This window comes from Carcharhinus amblyrhynchos, chromosome 22 (genome assembly GCF_965287045.1).
Source record: "Carcharhinus amblyrhynchos chromosome 22, sCarAmb.v2.hapA, whole genome shotgun sequence".
NCBI lineage: Eukaryota > Metazoa > Chordata > Chondrichthyes > Carcharhiniformes > Carcharhinidae > Carcharhinus > Carcharhinus amblyrhynchos.
Window position 1 is genome coordinate 15,829,466 of NC_137345.1, and position 20,602 is coordinate 15,850,067.

Consider the following 20,602-nt stretch of genomic DNA (forward strand, 5'->3'; position numbering starts at 1 on the left):
TGTTGATACAAGATTGGGCGTTAAATAACCACAGTTATAGTTTGATATCATGAAACTGATTGTTGTGATAATAACTTGTTTATGAGCAAACTGCTTTGTGATGAATAAATAAATAAGCAAAGATTCTGGGAGCAATTCTCTCAAAAGTGCTGAATTGGCAAGAAAACTGGTGTAAGTCACAACTGTTTTCTCAGTTCAACTTCAGACCTGAACCTCCAGACTGCAGAGGTCACAATTGTGAAAATCATTAAAAGCTTTTGGTGGGGGGGAGGAAGCCTATTCACATCAGAGTCTGACAGTTCCAGAACTCTGCGCTTGTGCAGTGGCCCCGATTAGTCAGATGACAGTTTGCTGACCAGCTCAATTGCTGACATCAATGTCAGCAACATGTACCATCAACAGGATACACTACAGCAATTCATTAGGCCTCCATCAACAGTATCTTCTAAATCCAGAAGATGTACAGAAGGAAAAGGTCAGCAGACACATGGTTTTACAGCATCTGCAGGTTCCTTTCCAATTCATAAGGCATCATCACACAGAAACAAATCACTGTTGCTTTACTACTATTGGAACTCCCTCCCTCTCCATATCATAGACTGCAGTGCTTCAGGAAGACTGCTTACCATTATCTTCCCAAGCACAGTTTAGGATGGGAGATAAGTAATAATCTTGTCAACAATGCTCAAATCCAAAAAAGAACAAGAAATAAAAAAAATCCCCCATGGGAAGATAGGAATCTAACTGAAAGCAATATATTCAAATCAGAAATGAAATTCCAATTAAAACTTACCCCGCACCACCCCCCCACCCTCCAGCCCCACCCAAATGCCATAACTGTGCCACAGATTTAATTAATCTGTTACTAAAATATTGTGTTTTATTTTCTCTTGGGAAAAGGGGAGGTGACGGCTCAGTGGTATCATCACTAGACTATTAATCCAGAAATTCAGCAAACATTCTGAGGACCCAGGTTCAAACCCTGCCATGGCAGATGGTGGAATTTGAATTCAACCTAAACATATCTGGAACTAAGAATCTACTGATGACCATGAAACCACTGTCCATTGTTGGAAAAATCCATCTCGTTCACGAATGTCCTTTAGGGAAGGAAATCTGCCATTCCTACCTGATCTGGTCTACATGTGACTCCAGAGCCACAGTTGAAAGTCCAGTTGACTTTCAACTGGACAATAAATGTTGGCCAGTCAATAACACCCACGTCCCACAAATGAATAAAAAAATTGTTGGTGGGATGCAGGGTACCAAAACTTAGCTGGTTTCACTTTCCTTCCTGTGTTGAACACGGTAATGCTTTACCTGTGATGTGCTGGAATGAGTGTAGATATCGGAGAGCTGTGCCTTTTCCATGTGTCAAAGTTTCAAATGTCTGTTTCTACCTTAAGCTGTTATGTTGGAAATGAGTTCATGCTGGTGAAATCCTTTCAACTGATATTGTTGCATTTCATTCATTAGAAACAAAACACCAATAGACAGTTTTTTTTTAAATGAATCAATGATTTTATTTTGCTGTTTAAACTGCAACTCACTCAATCTTCAGTTGAGACAAATTAGATGTGGTACATTAATGATCTTCATCCACAAACTAATGTCCCTTCAGTCATTAAACTGAAGACCAGTTACAGCTTCACTGGTGTCCAATGAAGTTTGGCAGCAGCCTAGAAAAACAAAGAGTATTTTAGTGCTCTCTACTTCAACAATAATGTTTCAACATCACATCAGCAGCATTTAAATTATATTAGATCTTTTTTTTGATTATAATTCTTTTCTTGTTTCCTTCCTTTAGAATCATAGAAAAACTATGCACAAACAGGCTCTTCGGCCCACAAGTTGCACCGATCTTATCTCTACCTACGAGGCTTACGTATAACCTTCAATCCTATTGAGTCCCATGTACTCATCCAGAAGTCTCTTAAAAGACCCTAACGAATTTGCCTCTACCACTACCGACAGCAGCCAATTCCATTCACCCACCACCCTCTGAGTGAAAAACTTACCCCTGACATCTCCTCTGTACCTACTCCGCAGCACTTTAAACCTGTGTCCTCTTGTGACAGCCATTTCAGCCTTGGGGAAAAGTCTCTGAGAGTCCACCTGATCAATACCTCTCATCATCTTATACCCCTCTCATCCTTCATCTCTCTAAAGAGAAAAGATCAAGCTCTCTCAATCTATCCTCATAAGGCATGCCACCTAATCCAGGTAACATCCTTGTAAATCTCCTCTGCACCCCTTCAATGGCTTCCACATCCTTCCTGTAATGAGATGACCAGAACTGAGCACAGTACTCCAAGTGAGGTCTGACCACTTCTTCCCCAACAGCTTATCCTCACCCAACAGAAGTGACCAGGACCACGCTGGCCTCAGTAAGCTGCAATCTTACCTGCTCATTCCACTGATCAATCAGCCAGCCTAGTCAGTAAGATTGGGTGAGAGGCAAAAAATCACAATTGCACCCAGTTTTACACCGCTTGCGATCTTAACAGCACTGATTTGTCGGGGAAATTGGATCCACAGCCAGAGAGGGCACAAAGCCAATTAAAATATTCATGTTATTAGTGAGTCACAGGCACTATCATCTGGGCTCATTTGAACATCTCCTCACCAGTTGAGGTCCTCACCAGCAAGGATCATGTAGAGTCCCCACTAACGGGAGCCAGACCTGATAACTTGTGGGTGAGACCAGAGACCATTGGAGCCCCCCAGCTGGTCGGGGTTAGTGCTGACAGTGCCCCATTGGGCAGTACCAGCCTGGCAGTGCCCACCTGGCACCAGGCACTGCCCACTGGCCACCCTGGCACTGCCCACTGGGCATCCTGACTGTATCGGGGCAGTGTCAAGAGGGCTGGAGTGGGGTGGGGCTGAGAAGGGATGGAGTCATGATGGGGATGAGGCAGGGAAGTTCCATTGGGGAGGGGAGGCAAGGGGCAACTCTGCAAGGGGACATTGCTCTGCGGGGGTGGCAATCAAGAGGGTGGGGTGCAACGTCCAGAATGGTAACCGGAAGGGGAGGGGAGGGGGTGAGGGGAGGGGGGGGGGGGGGGTGGTGATGTCCAGGGTGGAGACTTGGTGGGGGTATCTCTGCAGTTGTGACAATTGGCGGGGGGGGCGACGTCCAAAGGGGTGAGTGGGGAGAACAGCACAAGGAGTGATCAACGGAGGGGGGGTGGGGGGCGGTGTTGAGCAGGGTGGCAGGAGATCTTCCAGTCTACTGGAAGATCAGAGTGCATGTACAATGGTGCCCCTAGAGCTCAGCAACCGGCTTCACTGACAAGATTAGCCCCTGCCCCACCTTGGCGAGAATTACATCCGGGCACTATTTCTTGACTAAGTTTCATAAGATTGCTTTTCTAAACTCGCCCAAAAAGCGGGTCTGAAACTCTCCCATGTTCTCTACTTTGAATTCATAAAATTCCACCCAGAGAATTCCACAATTCCACAACCAGTTCCTGGATCATATATGGAAAAGTAGCTTGGGCTGAAACAAAATTCAATAACTTTGTGTTGTAAAAATGTCATTGCAGATGTTTATGATGTCAGAGCATTGCCGTGGGGACTGCAGCGGTTCATGATGGTGGCTAATCAAGGCTAATTAAAGATGGGCAATAAAATTTGAACTTGCCTGTGACCTACATCCCATGAACCATTAAAAATCACACCAATACAGGGGCATGCCATCCATTTCATCCCATTCACAGCTGGGAGAATGAATCTATGATCATTTGACATGAACATTGTCACAATTTGTTGGAATTCTACAACCAGTGAATTGCGTTTTATTAGGTTTGGCCCATATACGCTTATCTCTTGATATACTATTTCAGGATTTGCAATAAAGTCTACACTGATATTTTGCACAGCCTCAACATTGTTGTATTTCACAGAATATCTGCTTTGAACTGTTGTGTTGGTTATTAAGCAAGCTTACCTTCTGCTTCCTCATTATGCCCAGTTGCAACAGTGACAGGAAGGATCATAGACTAATCCAGGAGCGCAACTCTCCTGGTAGGTCCTTCCACTGACACATTCGTAAAACTTGTTCTTGTCTTTGGAATCAGCATAGATACCATTGGCTCTGCTGGCGCAGAACCCACTTCTGCCTCTCCCACCACCACCACCACCACCACCGCTTCCACCACCACCGCTTCCACCATCACCTCTTCCACCACCACCACCACTGCTTCCGCCACCACCACCACTGCTACTGCCACCACCACCACCACCACTCGGGGCCTGGGTAGGAGGAACAGCTGGTGGCAGTGTTGTTTTGGATGGAACACAAGCTAGAAGGAAATAAAATTTGCAAATTCATTTCTTTCTTCAAAATTAGTCGCAAACAAAGATAAACATTGCAAGTCAAAGACTATTGCTGCTTCAAAAATCTCAGGTAGAACTCAATTGCTTACAGTATCAGGAACAAATTTTTTGCAAATTTAGTCCAATAAAAGCTACTGACAAATTTATATGACATATCCATTTCTGTCTGGACTTTATATTATTTTATGTCAAGTTACACCCAATGTATGGAAGGTGTTATTGATTCCTTTCTATTAATAACTTGATAAATTTGTATCGCAATTTTCACAATGACTTCATTGCAGTGTTAATGTAAGCCTGCTTGTGACACTACTAAATAAACTTTAAACTTTAAAACTTTATTCTTTTACATGAGAATGAGAGAGAGAGAGGAATGAACTCATGCCTGCAATCATGGTTGTAACAACATAAGAACATGTTTCAATAGTTAAATTGTGTGCCTTGTCTTATTTTATATATGCGATGCTTGTAGACATTCAGCAATATTCTACTAATCAAATTTCTGTGGCTCCAACAAAGTTGAAATTGAAAAAAATTCAGGTGTTCGTAATAATTGCTCTGTGTATAGGTTGCTCTGTATTAGTTGTTAACTGCTGCCAACGCTGACTTTGTGACAGAAACTAGTGATAAGCTGCAAATATAAAGAATCCTGGTACTTACTTGATGAAATTCCAAGCTCAGTGTGCAGCGCATTAATGAGAGGATAAGGCCCTTCATTACAGAAAGAACCGGAGAAATCATCCATAGCAAGAGTCCATACCATGGCTCCTCCAAAGTTGTTCTTTTTCAGCCACTTAGCCTGAAAGGCATTGTTCACAACTTTAATTCACAAATCCTTGTTTGCAAACAATTTTTGCCCCCAATAGAACTTATTCTACCTGGGGGCAAGTATTCAGACCATTGCTTTTCCTCATGTATATTAATGACCTAGACCTTGATGTACTGGGCACAATTTCAAAGTCTGAGGATAATGCAACACTTGAAAGCATTGTGATCTGTAAGGAGATAGCGTAGGGTCTCAAAAAGCCATTGGTAAATTGGTGGAACGGGCAGACAGGTGGCAGATGAGGTTCAATGCAGAGAAATGCGTAAGGCATTTAATCTAATAGGAAAACATGGAAAGGCAATATAACCTAATGGATATATCTTTAATAGGGAGGAGTAGGGCATGTATGTGCCTAGCTCATTGAATCCATGATGTGGAGATGCCGGTGTTGAACTAGGGGGGACACAGTAAGAAGTCTCACTACACCAGGTTAAAGTCCAATAGGTTTATTTGGAATCACGAACTTTCAGAGCACTGTTCCTTCATAAGAACATAAGAACATAAGAAATAGGAGCAGGAGTAGGCCATCCAGCCCTTCGAGCCTGCCCCGCCATTCAATAAGATCATGGCTGATCTGTCTCTGCTCAGTTCCACTTTCCCGCCCTCTCCCCATAACCCTTAATCCCCTCTCCTATCAAAAACCCATCAACCCGCGTCTTAAAAATATTTAGCGAGGCAGCCTCCACCACTTCAACGGGCAGAGAATTCCAGAGATTCACCACCCTTTGAGTGAAGAAGTTCCTCCTCAACTCCGTTCTAAACCGCCCCCCTTTTATCTTGAGGCTGTGCCCCCTAGTCCTATTGTCTTTTTTGAGCGGGAAGAGTCTTTCCACCTCTATCCTATCCATCCCATTCATCATCTTATACGTCTCAATGAGATCTCCTCTCATTCTTCTAAACTCTAACGAGTACAAGCCCAATTTATTCAGCCTCTCCTCATAGCTCAACCCCCTCAACTCCGGTATCAGCCTAGTAAACCTCCTCTGCACTCCCTCCAAGGCCAAAATATCTTTGCGCAGGTGCGGCGCCCAAAAATGCACACAGTTCATTTCATCAGGAGAATGGACTCACCCAATGATGAAACAGTGTTCCAAAAGATCGTGATTCCAAATAAACCTGTTGAACTTTAACCTGGTATTGTGAGACTTCTTACTAAGTGATTGAATTCAGCAGGACAGGTTAAGAGAGCTGTTAATATAGTACACGGTATCTTAGGCTTTATTAAAAGAGGCATAGAGCAAAAGCGCAAGTTATGTTTAACTTGCTTGGCCTTAGCTGGAGTATTGTGCTCAGTTCTGGGCGCCACACTTGAGGAAGGATATGAAGGCATTAGAAGGTGCAGAAAAAGATTCACAGGAATGGTTCCAGGGTAGAGAAACTTCAGTTTTGAAGATTATGAAGATAGATTGGAGAAGTTGGGACTGTTTTGTTCGCGAAAAAATAGTGATTGGAGATTTGATAGACTTGCTCAAAATCATGGGGGTCTGGACAGACTAGATAGGGACAAGCATCCCACACGTGAAATATCCAAGAACAAGAGGCTAGGGGAGAAAAAAACCAGAGGGCATGGGTTAAGGGTGAAAGGAGAAATGTTCAAAGGGGATATTAGGGGGGGCTTCTTCAAGCAGAGAGTGGTGGGAGTGTGGAATGAGCTGCTGGATAGTGGTAAACGCTTTTAACATTTAAGAATAACTTGGACGAGTTCATGGATGAGAGGGGCGTGGAGGGATATGGTCCAAGTGCAGGTCAGTGGGACTAGGCGAAAGATGGTTCGGCACAGACAAGAAGGGCCAAAAGGTCTGTTTCTGAGCTGTAATTTTCTATGGTTCTATGGTTCTAAGAGGGCACAGATTTAAAGTAATTGGACAAAGAAACAGAAGTAATATAAGGAAAAATCTTTTCATGTAATAAGTGGTTAAGGTGTAAAATTACCTGGCCTAAGAATGTGGAGGAGGAAAGTTAGATTGAAGGATTCAAGTTACTGGTATCCCTAAAGGGTGACCGTGCAGGGTTACAGGGAGAAGGAAGGGAAATGGCACGAGATGAATTGTTCATCAGGAGAGGTGGTGCAGACACAATGGAGCAAATGACCTCCTTTTGAGCCATAATAATGATTCTGTACATATTTACTACGGGCAAAACCTTACAATATTTTTTCAGAGTTTCAGTTTCTGTGAGAAAACTAATGTGAGGCTCTCCATCTGCACAGCCGAATCTTGTCTCCAGATTCTCTGGCACTTTGTGCACAGAGGATCTGGGGCCACAGCCTTTGCCATCACTCTGGCATGGCTGGGCCCAGTGGATCCCCATGGACACGGGGTCTCCCCTACAAGCATCAGGGCAAGCCCCCCACCCCCCCGCCGAAACACAGGAATTGTGGCGATCACCCCCATGCACAAGCGATGGGGCAATCCCCCCACAACAAGCATCAGGATGCACCATCTCCAGAAACATTGGGCCACACCCCTGTCCCCACCAGGCAGACATCAGTGTGACACCCAGTCACATAAGAGGAAGTCCCCAGTGGCACACCCAAAGAGCTGAGCTAGGTTGGCACTGCTATTATACCAAAGGGCAATGCCAGGGCACTATCAGGACGTGCCCTTTCCCCCCCAGGGCTATATTTAGCTATATGCCCTCAGTGGAACATATTGCAGGGAAGCTATCATTACATTTATTAAAACTTATTGAAATGAGGTTCCCATTTCAGGTGGGAGATAATGGATATGAAAAATTGGGAAAAAAATCTTACCAGTGAGAATTTAGCTTCCCAACTCTCGCAAGATTTTAAGCCTATATCACCATTCATACTGACAGCCAATGCAGACTTAAAATTGCCCCCTACATAACTGAATACAAAAAGCAGCTTCGCACTTGTGCAAATGACCAAAGGTCCTTTGCTAGCTTTGCATGAATACTGTTTCATTGGACCTTTGTCATAGACCAGGGGACGTGGAAATATTTCCTATGGTGACCATTAAAATAGATTTTGCAGATATCATTGCTAACACTGTAAAAGTGACTGTGAAATGAGTATTGAAAAAATGTATGTGTTCCTGTCATTAACCACAAAGGGGTGAATTAACAGGAAAATCTTGTTCCAACATTCCAGCATAAGAGACTAAATCAGAAATAAAATGGTGGTGAAAACACATTCAACAAGATAGCTCACCCCGATGCATACTTCATAGCCATTTGTATAATAGTGTAATATTCCAGTTATTCTATTGATGGATGTAGCATCATGATTCCAATGCTGAATGTGACAAACTAGCTGTATATTGAAACAGATTTTGTACAAAACCACAAAATAAAAAGTGTCAAACATCAAAGATACCTTGGCTGTAAAGCTTCTCACATTGTCGTATCCAACCCATTCCCTTCCTTTGTAACCATATGGAACCACCTGTGGAGTATCCCATTTCGAAGTACCATCTTTCAAAAATGCACAGATCTGTGAGAAGAGTGAGACATTAGCTTTCAAATCATGAGTGGTTTGTAACGCTCTCAATATACACTGACAACATTTCTTATTTCATTTTTCTTTAATGATTTATTTAGCTACAGTTTTCTCTCTTCCTCGGGGCACTGCTCTTTTCCACTGTTGAAGAAATACTTTTAATCGTAATTAGCAAATGCTGACTAATATTATCCTTAACTAAAAGATATTCAAAGATTCCTCACACTGCATGGTTTCCAATCTAAGGCACAAGAGGAGCCAAAGAAGCATCCAGATTTTACCTGAGCACATGGTAAAGTGATTGATTTAAAGAATAGCATCAACACCAGCTTCCTTGGTGTTTTGGGGATCAGTTTAGTCCAGTTGGCTGGACAGCTGAATAGTGATACAGAGTAATGTCAATAGTACAGATTCAATTCCCATACTGACTGAGGTAATTCATGAAATCCACCTTCTCAATCTTGCCCCTTGCCTGAGGTTAAATCACCACCACTCAGTACCTATGGCCAACAGGGACTATGGTAACTTTTGCTTTCTAACAATATGCACATCATCATAGCTGGGCACACTCAGTATTAAGGATTGACTATATATAGACCCCTGGAATTTTCTGCAGGGAAGAAGGTTAGGGATGTAAAATGTTATATCCTCTATTTTGCCTCCTTGTGTATTTTCCAGGACTGACAACATTGGCCAGGGTAAAATAGTCAAGCACCTTCTAATGATGGAGGGTGTGACACCTCTCTTCATCAGAGCATGGAAACCTTCATCATCTGAGGTGCACAAGAGTAATAAGTAGATGTTTTTAAAATGTATTTTAGCATGTTACTTAATCTGCCTGAAGATGTTCATATGATTGAGGCAAAGTCTCACAGCGAAGTTTGAGTTTGTTGGGGCTTAGGGGCAGCACAATGGCACAGTGGTTATCACTGCTGCCTCACAGCGTCAGGGACCTGGTTTCGACTTCTGTCTTGGGTCACTGTCTGTGCGGAGTCTGCACGTTCTCCCTATGTCTGCGTGGGTTTCCTCTGGGTGCTCCGGTTTCCTCCCACAGTCTGAAAGACGTGCTGATTAGGTGCATTGGCTGTGCTAAATTCTCCCTCAGTGTACCCAGACAGGATTTTCACTGTAACTTAATTGAACTGTTAATATAAACCAACTAGTCACAATAATAAATAAATGAATATAAGTCAGTTTTTGTTCAGTTGGTAATTTTGGATATAAACTCTTATGGGATAAAGAGCTACCTCATAATAGGACAGGATTCCAGCCTGTTTGGTGTACTTCCCAGCTGCTCCAGCTCCTTCTGTAAAGGCTCTAATCCCACTGTTGGATGAGACCAGTTTGAAGGTATGGCCGTATGTAGCAAATCCAACGTTCAGCTTCTCTGGAGGAGCTCCCTCTTGTCTCCAGTGTATCATTGTATAGTTCTACAGGACGAAACATGAAAGGCTTTGCATTCCATGGAGTTAAAGATAGTTACCCATTTAAAATAGTAAATATGATTGGATTCCATGATCAAGAACACTTACCACATTAAAGTAAAGGTTGGTGTAGTGTCTGAAATTTGGGAGAGAATAAAGAGGACTATTTTCTCCAGTGACGCTATTCCAGGGTCCAAAGAAATCGTATGTCATCACATTGAAAAAGTCCAAGATTCTGAGTGAAAAGAGATCTGAATTACACTGATATATTTTTCACTAAAATAAATGGTAATCACCTAACTTATTAAATGAATGAGTTCTGACAATGGAAATGTAGGATATAAATAAAATGGGGCCTTGCATTTAAACAAGATCTTGCGTAGCCTCAGAGTATCCCAAACCAGTTCACAAACGCTGAATTACTTTCAACATTGGGGTTTCCTGGCTTTGCCTGCCATCCAGGTCATCAGGTCCCAGAAATGGAAGTTTGCCTGCATCCTGCACAGCAGACCAGAATTTCCTGTCCACAATTAATGTCGCATTGAGATAAATAACCAATGAGAATTACTTGATGCAGTTGAAAAAGAAGAGAGTAACAATTTATCCTTGTTTAGAAAACAGCATTTATCCCTCAATCAAAACCAGCAGAAAAGATTTCAGCACACCTGGTCACGATCTTGTTGCTGTTTCTGGGGATTTGATGTGAATTTGTTGGTTGCTGCATTTCCAGACAATGCAGCTAATTCCACTGTATCCAAAAGACTTCATTGACTATGAACATATTCAGGATGCACTGAATCTGTGAAAGTGGCAGGTCAAATTATTTCTTCTATTATTCACCTTCTGCTTTTCATACTTTACTATTCAGTTAAAAAAAAGTACATATTTATCCACTTTCTCAACATTACCCAAGTTGTGGACACAGCATAACTGGGATATTCCCAACTCATGGCCAAACTAACAAAACCTAAAACATGGTAGATAAATTCAACCTCTCTTCATCTCCCTTGAACACTTTCCATACTTCAACCAGCTGTCTCTGACCCTCCCTCCATTCTCTCTGCACTCACTCTCCTCTCCGTCACATTATTTCAAGAACTGGCAAAAGGATTTTGTTATATAATTCTCTAAATTTCTGGCAAAATAATGTGTGACAGAACTGCATGACAAACTGATAATTATTTTGTCTAGCTTTGAGAGTCAACATTGATAGACAAATTAATCTCACATGATGACCAGATGCATGCACTTTATGTCTGAAGTTACAGGACAAAATGAAAGTACCAAGAACCTTTAACATTATCTCAGCTGGATTCAACCAACAGGAGATTCAATGGAGGGCCATCCAGGTCCAGATGTTTCAGCTGCTAACCAGTTAAACTTGTTAAACTAGCAAGTAAACACAAAAACAACTCTCTTCACAGAGACCTGTGTAATGAATATGTCACTCACTGTCCAAGCTGAGGAACCTCATATCGCTGAGTAACAAAACCTGGTGCAGCAGAAACTGCAGCTGAAATCAGCATCCTGGGTTTTCCAGAGCTTTTCGCCTCAGCTTCAAAAGCTGCCAACATTTCCTAGAAGTTAAAAATGAATAAAGTTTCTCTTAGCAACAAATTTTCACCAAATGGACGATTTCAAACACAAACTAAAGAATTGTCCAGCTTCATAATATGTAACCATGGCCAAGTGTCTTACAATAATCTATCTAATCTAACAGTAAAGTCAGAGATAGGACCAGGTTTAAATGGAGCTGAGGTCAATAGCTCTACCTGCACAGTAGCCCGAACAGTGATTAATGAGGCTGCAATTAAATTATTTTCATTGTTTTAATGCATGTTTTTCACATTTAAACATTCCATTTTTGTGTTTCACAAATGCTACAAAGCTGTCTTTTAAGACTAAGTTGATTAGCTTAATGATCAGCCATTGCCTTATTGAATGGCCAACAGGTTGGAAGAAGTCAGCGTCTGTGCCTGTTCCAGTGTTCCATATCCTTGGTGAGAATTTTGATAGAAAATTTAAATTTACAAAAAGAGTTGGATGATGCTTTATCTTAGCTACTAAACCAAGCATCCTGTTAAATAAATTTCCCCCTACCTTTACCAACAGAGTGAAGTGAGGTTTGCTTCCTCCCTCAGGATATTCCCAGTCAATATCCAAACCATCAAACCCATAACCACGCAGGAAGCCAATTACAGATGTGATGAAAATTTGGCGAGTTTCTGGTGTGGAAGCCATAGCGGAGAACCTAGAGGAGAGTAGAATGTTTAACAGAGTCAGAATTGGTGAAATTTGGTCTCAGTAATCACCACCTACACCTTTATGAGTTCTGAATCATTTGCAATTTCAAAATATTCAAGGAAACCAATTACAGTTTATTCAAAATGTAAGTTATATACTTATCAAAACCTATAGAAGAATTATTTCCAGATCTATCTGTACTTTATATTAGGAGCAAAAGGAATAAAAGCACTCTTCACCCAACACTCAAAGCAAATATTTTCATCTCACTTCTGAGTTCCAAAGTTCCAGCCTCCAATGGACAAGAGAGTCTTGAGATTTCCATTTCTGTTGTAAGAATGAAGAAATTGTTTTTTCAGTACAAGGAACATAAGCAAATGCATTTATTAATACACCAGCACTGCTGAAAATCCTTATTTCCCTAGTCTTTTTACGGCTTCCTCCCTTTGGTGCTGAATTTTAATTGAACAGAAATCCCACAGTGCAGAACAAACATCTCACAACACAATGAGCCACAGAGGATATTCATGCGGGGATGTCCCACAGTCCCACAAAAATAAAATATCTTTATTATATTCTTTCAAGTAATGTGGGCATCTATGGTCACGTCAGCATTTGTTGGTTATTCCTAATCGCATGTGCAAAGATGGCAGTAGGGGGTCTTGTGGTACAGTGGGCTGTGTCCCTGCCTTTGAACCAGAAACTACAAATTCAATTCCCACTCCAGGATCTGATGACTGAGGCAAATGCATTCATAATGCAGGCAATCTGGTTTGACTTCTTCCTGGCTGGGCTGGTGGACTGGGGCAATGCCTCCTTGTCCTATCCAGTGTGGAGGACACAGCAATGGACATTAGGCCTGGCTTCAGGCAGATGCAAATACTGGTAGTCATCCAACTTGTTGAACTGCTGCCATCTATCTGGTGCAGTAATTCCCACAGCTCTGTTAGGAAAAGAATTCCAGAAATTTAAGGAGTAGGAACAGAGATGGAACTTCTCAGTTCAATCTCTCACCTCAAGGGTCTTTGCCATGCTAAATGGATATTAGGTATTAAAAGCAAAATACTGCAGATGTTGGAATCTGAAATAAAAACAGAAAATGCTAGAAAATCTCAGCAGGTCTGACCAATTCTGGGGAGAGAGAACAAAGCTAATGTTTAGAGTCTGGATCATCCAGACTCAAAGCGTTCACTCTATTCTCTCTCCACAGATGCTGTCAGACTTGCTGTGAATATAACACATTTCCTTGTTTATGTGTCACCACATGGTGATGTCATGGTTATGTCAGACATTGTCAGACCTATTGGGCATTGACACATCTCTGCTAATGGGACACAAATCAACATAACCCAGTTTCACCCACACAATAGCTATCTGACTGGGTCAGTCATGTTAGATTACATATAATCTGGTATAATTTTTCAAAGTGCTACAGAATATAGTAAGGACCAAATATATTTAGCATTGCAGGTAGATTCTCGATATTTATAAAATAATTGTACTTGTTTTTAAGGCTGTTGAAAGAGTGGTAGAGTTTCACATCATTCACTTCAGTGGTGGTGATTTTATTGTCCTTCATCCCAGCAAAAGCATAGATCAGATGTGTGCACAAGCAGGGATCCACATTTTCTGGCATGTACTTCCCCTCTCCTGATCTGTACTGGGACCAGTTTGTAAAGTAACAAACCAGTCGGTAGGCAGAGCCTGAGAGTGAGGAGAAAGGAAAATCAGTACTGAGTCTCTACACATTAGATAAAATTCAAAATAGCTTAAAAAGCACAAAGACTGACCCAGTTCCAGGCACACCAACAAGACCACCACTGTAATAAAGAATATAGGAGAATTGTTAAAAATGTGATCAAAATATAGTGAAAGGTTTAAGGGTTCAGAACAATGTTACTATAGAGTGAATAAGAATCATTAAGAATCAATCCTCAGTCAAACTCTTCACTTCACCTATTTGCTGCCCTTTGGTGAGATCATTGACAATCTCAGGGGTCCCAGATCTACACATCCATTGATAATACCTGGCTCTACATCATCAATACTCTCTCCTCCTCTGCCTCTGCACTGTCAGACTATTTGCCCAACAATCAGTCTGGAATGACCCACAATTTTTTCCAGTTAATCGTTACACACAGACATATGAATTAGAAGGAGGAGTAGGCAGACTCTGCTTCCACTGCCTTTTCAGGAAGAGAGTTCCAAAGACTTACAGACCTCTGAGAGAAAACATTCCTCCTCATCTTGGTCTTAAATGAGCAATCCCTTATTTTTAAACAGTGACCCTTTGTTCTCCATCCAACAAGAGAAAGCATCCTCTCAATATCCACCCTGTCAATATCCCTCAGGATTTAAAGATTTGGGTGAGGTCACCTCTTACTTTTCTCAACCCTTGTGGATAAAAAGCTAATCTATCCAACCTTTCCTCATAAGACAACCTATTCCTAGTAATAGTCTAATAAACATCTGAACTGCTTCTAACACATTTACATCCGTCCTTAAATAAGGAGACCAGTACTGTAAACAATACTCCAGATGTGGTCTCACCACTGCCCTGTACAACTTCTCTACTTTTGTAATCAATTTTCCTCACAGTAAGTAATAACATTTTATCAGCATTCCTAATTATTTTCTGTGCCTGTATACTAGCCTTTTTGTGATTCATGCCCTCAGACACCCAGATCCCTTTGCACCTCAGTGTTATGCAAACTCTCAGCATTTAGATAATAAGTTTATTTTTAGTTCTCCGTGTTAAAGTGGACAATTTCTCATTTAAATCATTTATGTTCCATTTGCCAGTGTTTTGTCTACTCACTCAACCCACGTTCCTTTGTGGCCTCCTTATGTCATCTTAAAAATTTATTTTCCGACCTATCTTTGTGTCATCAGCAAGTTTAGCAATCATATCATCAGTCTGTTCATCCAACTCATTAATATTAATTGTAAAAGGTTGAGGTCCCAGCTCTGTGGCACACCACATGTCAGACAGAATTCATTATATACAGTCCCTATTGCCAACTTCACCACCAATTCTTTCCTGCTTACTGTCTCAGACTGAACCAGGTGGCTCACCAGCTCATGTCCTATTCAGTGCCCAGTTAAGCTTCCAGACCTATATTGTCCCAGTTGCAATGACAGCCTATTTTTCACCTTAATAACATGGTTTAACCCCTTCCTTATCTCAGCCCACCTTCAGCAAAAAGCATTTTGTTCAACTTTGTCACTTGTAAACTCAGTAAGGTTGTAATCAGACCAGTCCATCTCGGAATTGGGTCTTGGGCCACTTGGATGACCTGTCAGGGACAGTCCTGACTCCACAGTTCACTCACCCCACAGGAGAAATACATTTTGGGCAATGAGGGAGGGACATGGATGCATCTCCTAGTGTGTGATATTCAGGGCAGCACCACCTAGCTCTACAGAAATTGTGCGATTTTCTACATTAAAAGCACTATGCAGGTATGATTTATTCTTGCTTTTGTTTGTCATAGAAATCCTACAGTACAGGAAGAGGCCATTCAGCCCATTGAGTTTGCACCGACCACAATCCCACCTAGGCCCTACCCCCATCTCACTACATATTTACCCTCTAACCCACACATTTCAGGACACTAATGGCAATTTTAGCATGGCCAATCAACCTAACCTGCACATCTTTAGACTGTGGGAGGAAACCCACACAGACACAAGGACAACATGCAAACTCCACACAGACAGTGACCCGAGCCAGGAATCGAACCCAGGTCCCCGGAGCTGTGAAGCAGCAATTCTAACCACTGTGCTACCATGCCACCCATACCCTCTGAATCATTACTTTACCTCAGATACCAACTTTTCAACTGTTTCCATTTAACTCTGGTTCTAAGTATTAATGCAAAACGGTTCAAATGTTAAAGGCTGCAAAATTTTCTTTCAAGTTTCCGTGCAACTGATTGTTTAACAGATTAGTTATGTTAAACTCTGCAGATGGATCGATTTTCAAATGCCTCTGAAAACATTAAAATGCTACCAAGATGTTCAAGGTGCTTGAAATATCCTGCACTGTAATTGAGCTCACTAGTAGCACCCCAAATTTGTCTGAGAACAAAATAACAGTAAATTGATTAGCCATTTGATTATCCATGGAAATATTTCAGTCAAATGAAGAGAAATTGAAATGCCAGACAATTTTTTGACTGCGCCCTTGCAAAGGAAATGTTCTGGGGCAGATCACCCATCAATAATGTGGTTGTATAGCATTCCTTTGCTAATTTAACCACTTAATGATAAATAGGTTACATTGCTAAAAATGCCAGACAAAGTAGTTCCTCACATTTCTACCACTATTGCTCACTATAATCTAATTCTATTTTCATTAACTTTACGGTAAGTTAGAAACGGAAATGGGTAAACCTGAAATCAGTGTAAGCAGGACATGTGTCAGGGCAGATGATGAAAATGCCTGGCATGTGTGGTGAGCATTGAGGTGACGAGGCCTCAGAGGGAGATAAAAATTTGCATGGGCTGTGCCCCTTGAGCTGGGCAGTGAGTGAGCTTCCTATGTATGTGTAATGAATGTGAGCGTGCATGAGCTGAGGGTGATGGGAGGAGTGACTTATCCTGGCAGAACAGAGATCATTCATGCTTTTGTAGCATCGGATCCCTGCCCCCCTCTGCTGGGAGTTGGTGCTGACCACCACTGCCATCACCTCCATGCTGGCTTATTGTCTCCTCCCTGTGCGGGGATACAAGATGTTATGTCACCCCTCCACTATATCTAGCAGCCTGTTAGGGTGGCATCAGAAAAAGCAAAAAACTTGGAGGCAGCCTCCCTTCCAGCCATCAGTTGATATCCCAACCAGGATGAAGTAGTTGGTAAGCAATGGGGCACCTGTTAATGTAGCACCCCCATCATTAAGACACTAAGGTAACAGCAAGTCAGGCAAATCAGGAGGCACCAGCCAGCGAACCAGCATGAATCCCATGGGCTCAAATTGTTATTTCTAAGTGCCATTAAGCAAGATTATTAACCATCACCATCATTGGGTTGACACCACTTATTCCTGCCCGCCTTTGCGATTTCCAGCAAAGTTCCACCCTTAGACACAGAAGTACATTACAATATGGGAGGATGGGTTAAATAGTTAAAGAATTCAATAGTATCAATTAAATATGGCAGCTGCTGATTGATGGGTTGAGTGGTTTCAGATTGGGCTTGATTGTCTTTCCAGATTCTGTATCAAGCCAAATTAAAGATGTTGACGGAAGTTTCCTGTCTTTCTTCTGGAGCTTCTGAGTCAGCAGTTCCTGCATTAATATTTAAGATTCTGCCTGAGATTTGTGGTTGGTCCAAAGACAAGATTGCAGGACAGCTGGAGGTAGAGAGGCAGCACCAACTGATCATTCTTCTCGTTCCCCTGTGTAGTGACCTGGAACAAAGCAGTTTCCTTAAACACAAAGATGGTGCACTTGCTCACCACATGATCCCCTCTCACAAGTTGTAGCATTTCCCAGACATGGTCACGGGAAGCTGGTTTACAAGTAATTTCAATATAAGGCTAATAGCATTCCTTTCTTAGCCAGGACCCATTTGCCAGTGTGATTGAACCTAATGTCTTGGTTATTTTTTGAATGGTTTAGGAGATGAGTCATTCATAGGACAGATTCCTCTGGCCATTCACGTCCACTGTCCCTGCTGGCGAGAGTGGGGAATTTGGCGCTCAACCAAATCTCTGTTCACTGCAGCAGGACCAGAGAACCCCACCAGCGCGAATGGCTGGGGAAACTCGCCCACATTGATTGAAGGTGGTTATCTCTAGTGGGCCACTTCTAGACATTTTGACACCTTGCTGATGGCTTTGTAATTTGTAGGGTACAGCTAGAGAATCACAGAAAAGTCATGCACTGAAAGCAGGCACTCAGCCCATCGTGTCAGCGCTAGGCAAAAAATTAAAAGTAAAAATCCAGCCTCCCATTCTTATCCCATTTTCCAGCACTTGGTCCCTGACATTGCAGATTTCAGCTCTTTGGGTGCAGATCCAGATACCTTTCAATGAGTTGAGGGCTTCTGCCTTAACCACCGAACCAGACAGTGAATTCCAAAAATGCACCATGCCCTGGATGAAGAAGTTTACCTCATGTCCACTTTAATCCTTTAACTTCTCACTTTAAATCTGTGACTCCTGATAATAATAATCTCTCTGCTAGGGGAAATAGGACATCCTTGTCTACTCTATATGAGCAGGTAATAATTCTGTACATCTCAATCAGCTCACCCCTCAGCCTCCTCAGTTCTAAGGGAAACAATCGCAGCCTATCTAATCTTTCTTCATATCTGCAGTTTTCAAGCCCTGGCAACATTCTTGCCAATCTCCTCTGTACTCTCTCCAGAACAATTGTGTCCTTCCTATAATGTAGTGACCAGAGCTGCGCACAAAATTCCAGCATTGGCCTAAACAACTTCTTATACAATTCCAATGTCACATCCTTGCTTTTGTATTTTATACCTTGCCCAGTAAGGGAAAGCATTCCATATGGTTTCTTGAAGCAGCTTGGCCACATGTCCTGACACCTTTAGGGACTTGTGGACACGTCCTTCAAAGTCACTCACTTCCTCAACCTCTCTCAATATCTTTCTATTTATTGAATATTCCCTTGCTTTGTTTAGCCTCCCCTGATACATTACCTCACACTTTTTTGGATTGAATTCCATTTCCACTTCTTGCCACTCAACTAAACCATTGATCTCATTCTGGAATCGACAGTTATCATTTTCACTGTACAGCCAGTTTTCGTGTTATCGACAAATTTCCCAATCATGACAGCAAAATATACAACAAGCAATAATGGCACCAACACTGAGCCCAATGAAACACCACTGGAAACCATCTATCAGCAACTACTCCTATTTTTCTGTCGCTGAGCCAATATTGAACCCAATTTGCCACTTCCCCTATATCCCATGGGCTTTTACTTTTCTGACCAGCTTGCCATGTGAGACTTTGACAAATACTGTATTGAAATCCAGGTAGACCACATCCATTGCACTGCATTCACTGAGGATTGGAAATGAACTTCAGAGCATCTATCATTTCCTCCTTGGCTTTCTTTAACATCTTCAGATACAATCCAATCAGCCTGGTGATTTATCCACCTTCAAGTTTGTCAGGTCCTGCATTACTTGTTCCCTCACTATGCTTATTGCATCTAATATTCTAGACGCCTCCTCTTTAACTAGAATGTCTACATCAACCCTCTCCTTAGCAAAGATGGAAACAAAATACTTGTTGAGAGCCCTACCCACATCTACAGCAGCAGTGCACATGTTACCATGTACGTCTCTGATAGGCCCTATCCTTTCCTTAGTATTCTCTTGCTATTAATGTACTGGTAAAATGTCTTGGGTTTACTTTGATTTTACCTGCCAATTTTTTTTGTACCCTATCTTTGCTTTCCTACCTTCTATTTTTTATTGACCCTGTACTTTCTACACTCCTCTTAATTTTCTAAATTATTAAGTTTTTTGCAGCTATCATAAGCCTTCTGATTTATCTTATTTTGTATGCATCTATATAACAGAACACTCTAGATTTAGCAATACCATCCAGTCCTTGTGCGAACATGTCTACAATTTGCCCAGAGGATCTTGCCTTTGACTGCCTCCTAATGGTCTGTCTCTGCTTTCCTTTTGAGTAGCTGCAGCCAGTCCACATCCACACAGTCACGTCTCAGCATTGTAAAATTTGTCTTCCCCCAATTTAGAAAGTTTATTCTTGTTCTGTCTTTATCTTTTATGATAATGATTGTCACTATTTCCAAAATGGTCCTTCACTGCTACTTCATCCACTTGTCCATCTTCATTTCGTAAAACTAAGTCTGGAATTGTGTTCACTCTCATTGGGTTTGTTTCATGCTGGCTGAAAAAATTCTCTTGAAAGCAGTTCAAGAATTTTGTGCCCTCTGTGCCCTTCACATTGTTTGTAACCCAACTGATAATATGATGGTTGAAGTCCCCAATTTTCACTCAGAACTTTGCCTACATATTTGCTCTTCCACAACCCTCTCTCCATTTGGAGATCAACAGATGTTTTTTACGAATGGAAAATGATTTCCAGTGGTGTTCCACGGGGATCCGTGTTGGGGTCGTTGTTGCTTGTTGTATATATTGGCATCATGTTTGGGAAATTTGTAGATTTGACACGAAAATTGGCCATGTAGTAAAAAGGATAGCTGTCCTAGTAGTGTTGTTGCCCCTTTTTTATTTCTGAGCTCAACACATAAGGTCTCAGTTGATTCATTTAACATATCATCCCTCCTTATGGATGTAAT

General features: G+C 41.8%; 1 protein-coding gene across 1 annotated transcript; it reads right to left on the reverse strand.

Moving 5' to 3' along the window:
- Positions 1 to 3,963: 3,963 nt before the first annotated feature.
- LOC145356789 (acidic mammalian chitinase-like) lies at positions 3,964 to 20,307 on the reverse strand. Its single transcript, XM_080209657.1, has 12 exons — positions 20,298 to 20,307; positions 14,428 to 14,463; positions 13,795 to 13,996; positions 12,563 to 12,619; positions 12,149 to 12,299; positions 11,501 to 11,625; positions 10,157 to 10,283; positions 9,872 to 10,054; positions 8,502 to 8,618; positions 4,999 to 5,137; positions 4,233 to 4,304; positions 3,964 to 4,121 (listed from the first exon to the last, which is right to left on the reverse strand). The coding sequence occupies exons 2-12, from the start codon at positions 14,435 to 14,437 to the stop codon at positions 3,964 to 3,966; spliced, it is 1,341 nt and encodes a 446-aa protein (XP_080065783.1). The 5' UTR covers positions 14,438 to 14,463; positions 20,298 to 20,307.
- Between the last annotated feature and the right edge of the window lie 295 nt (positions 20,308 to 20,602).

Bases quoted from the DNA above. Each gene is read 5' to 3' on its own strand.
- LOC145356789 (XM_080209657.1), bottom strand. The intron at 11,626-12,148 runs GTAGGGGGAAAT...TTTAACTTCTAG, and splicing joins ACTTCACTCTGTTGGTAAAG to GAAATGTTGGCAGCTTTTGA. The intron at 10,055-10,156 runs GTAAGTGTTCTT...TTCGTCCTGTAG, and splicing joins CCAACCTTTACTTTAATGTG to AACTATACAATGATACACTG.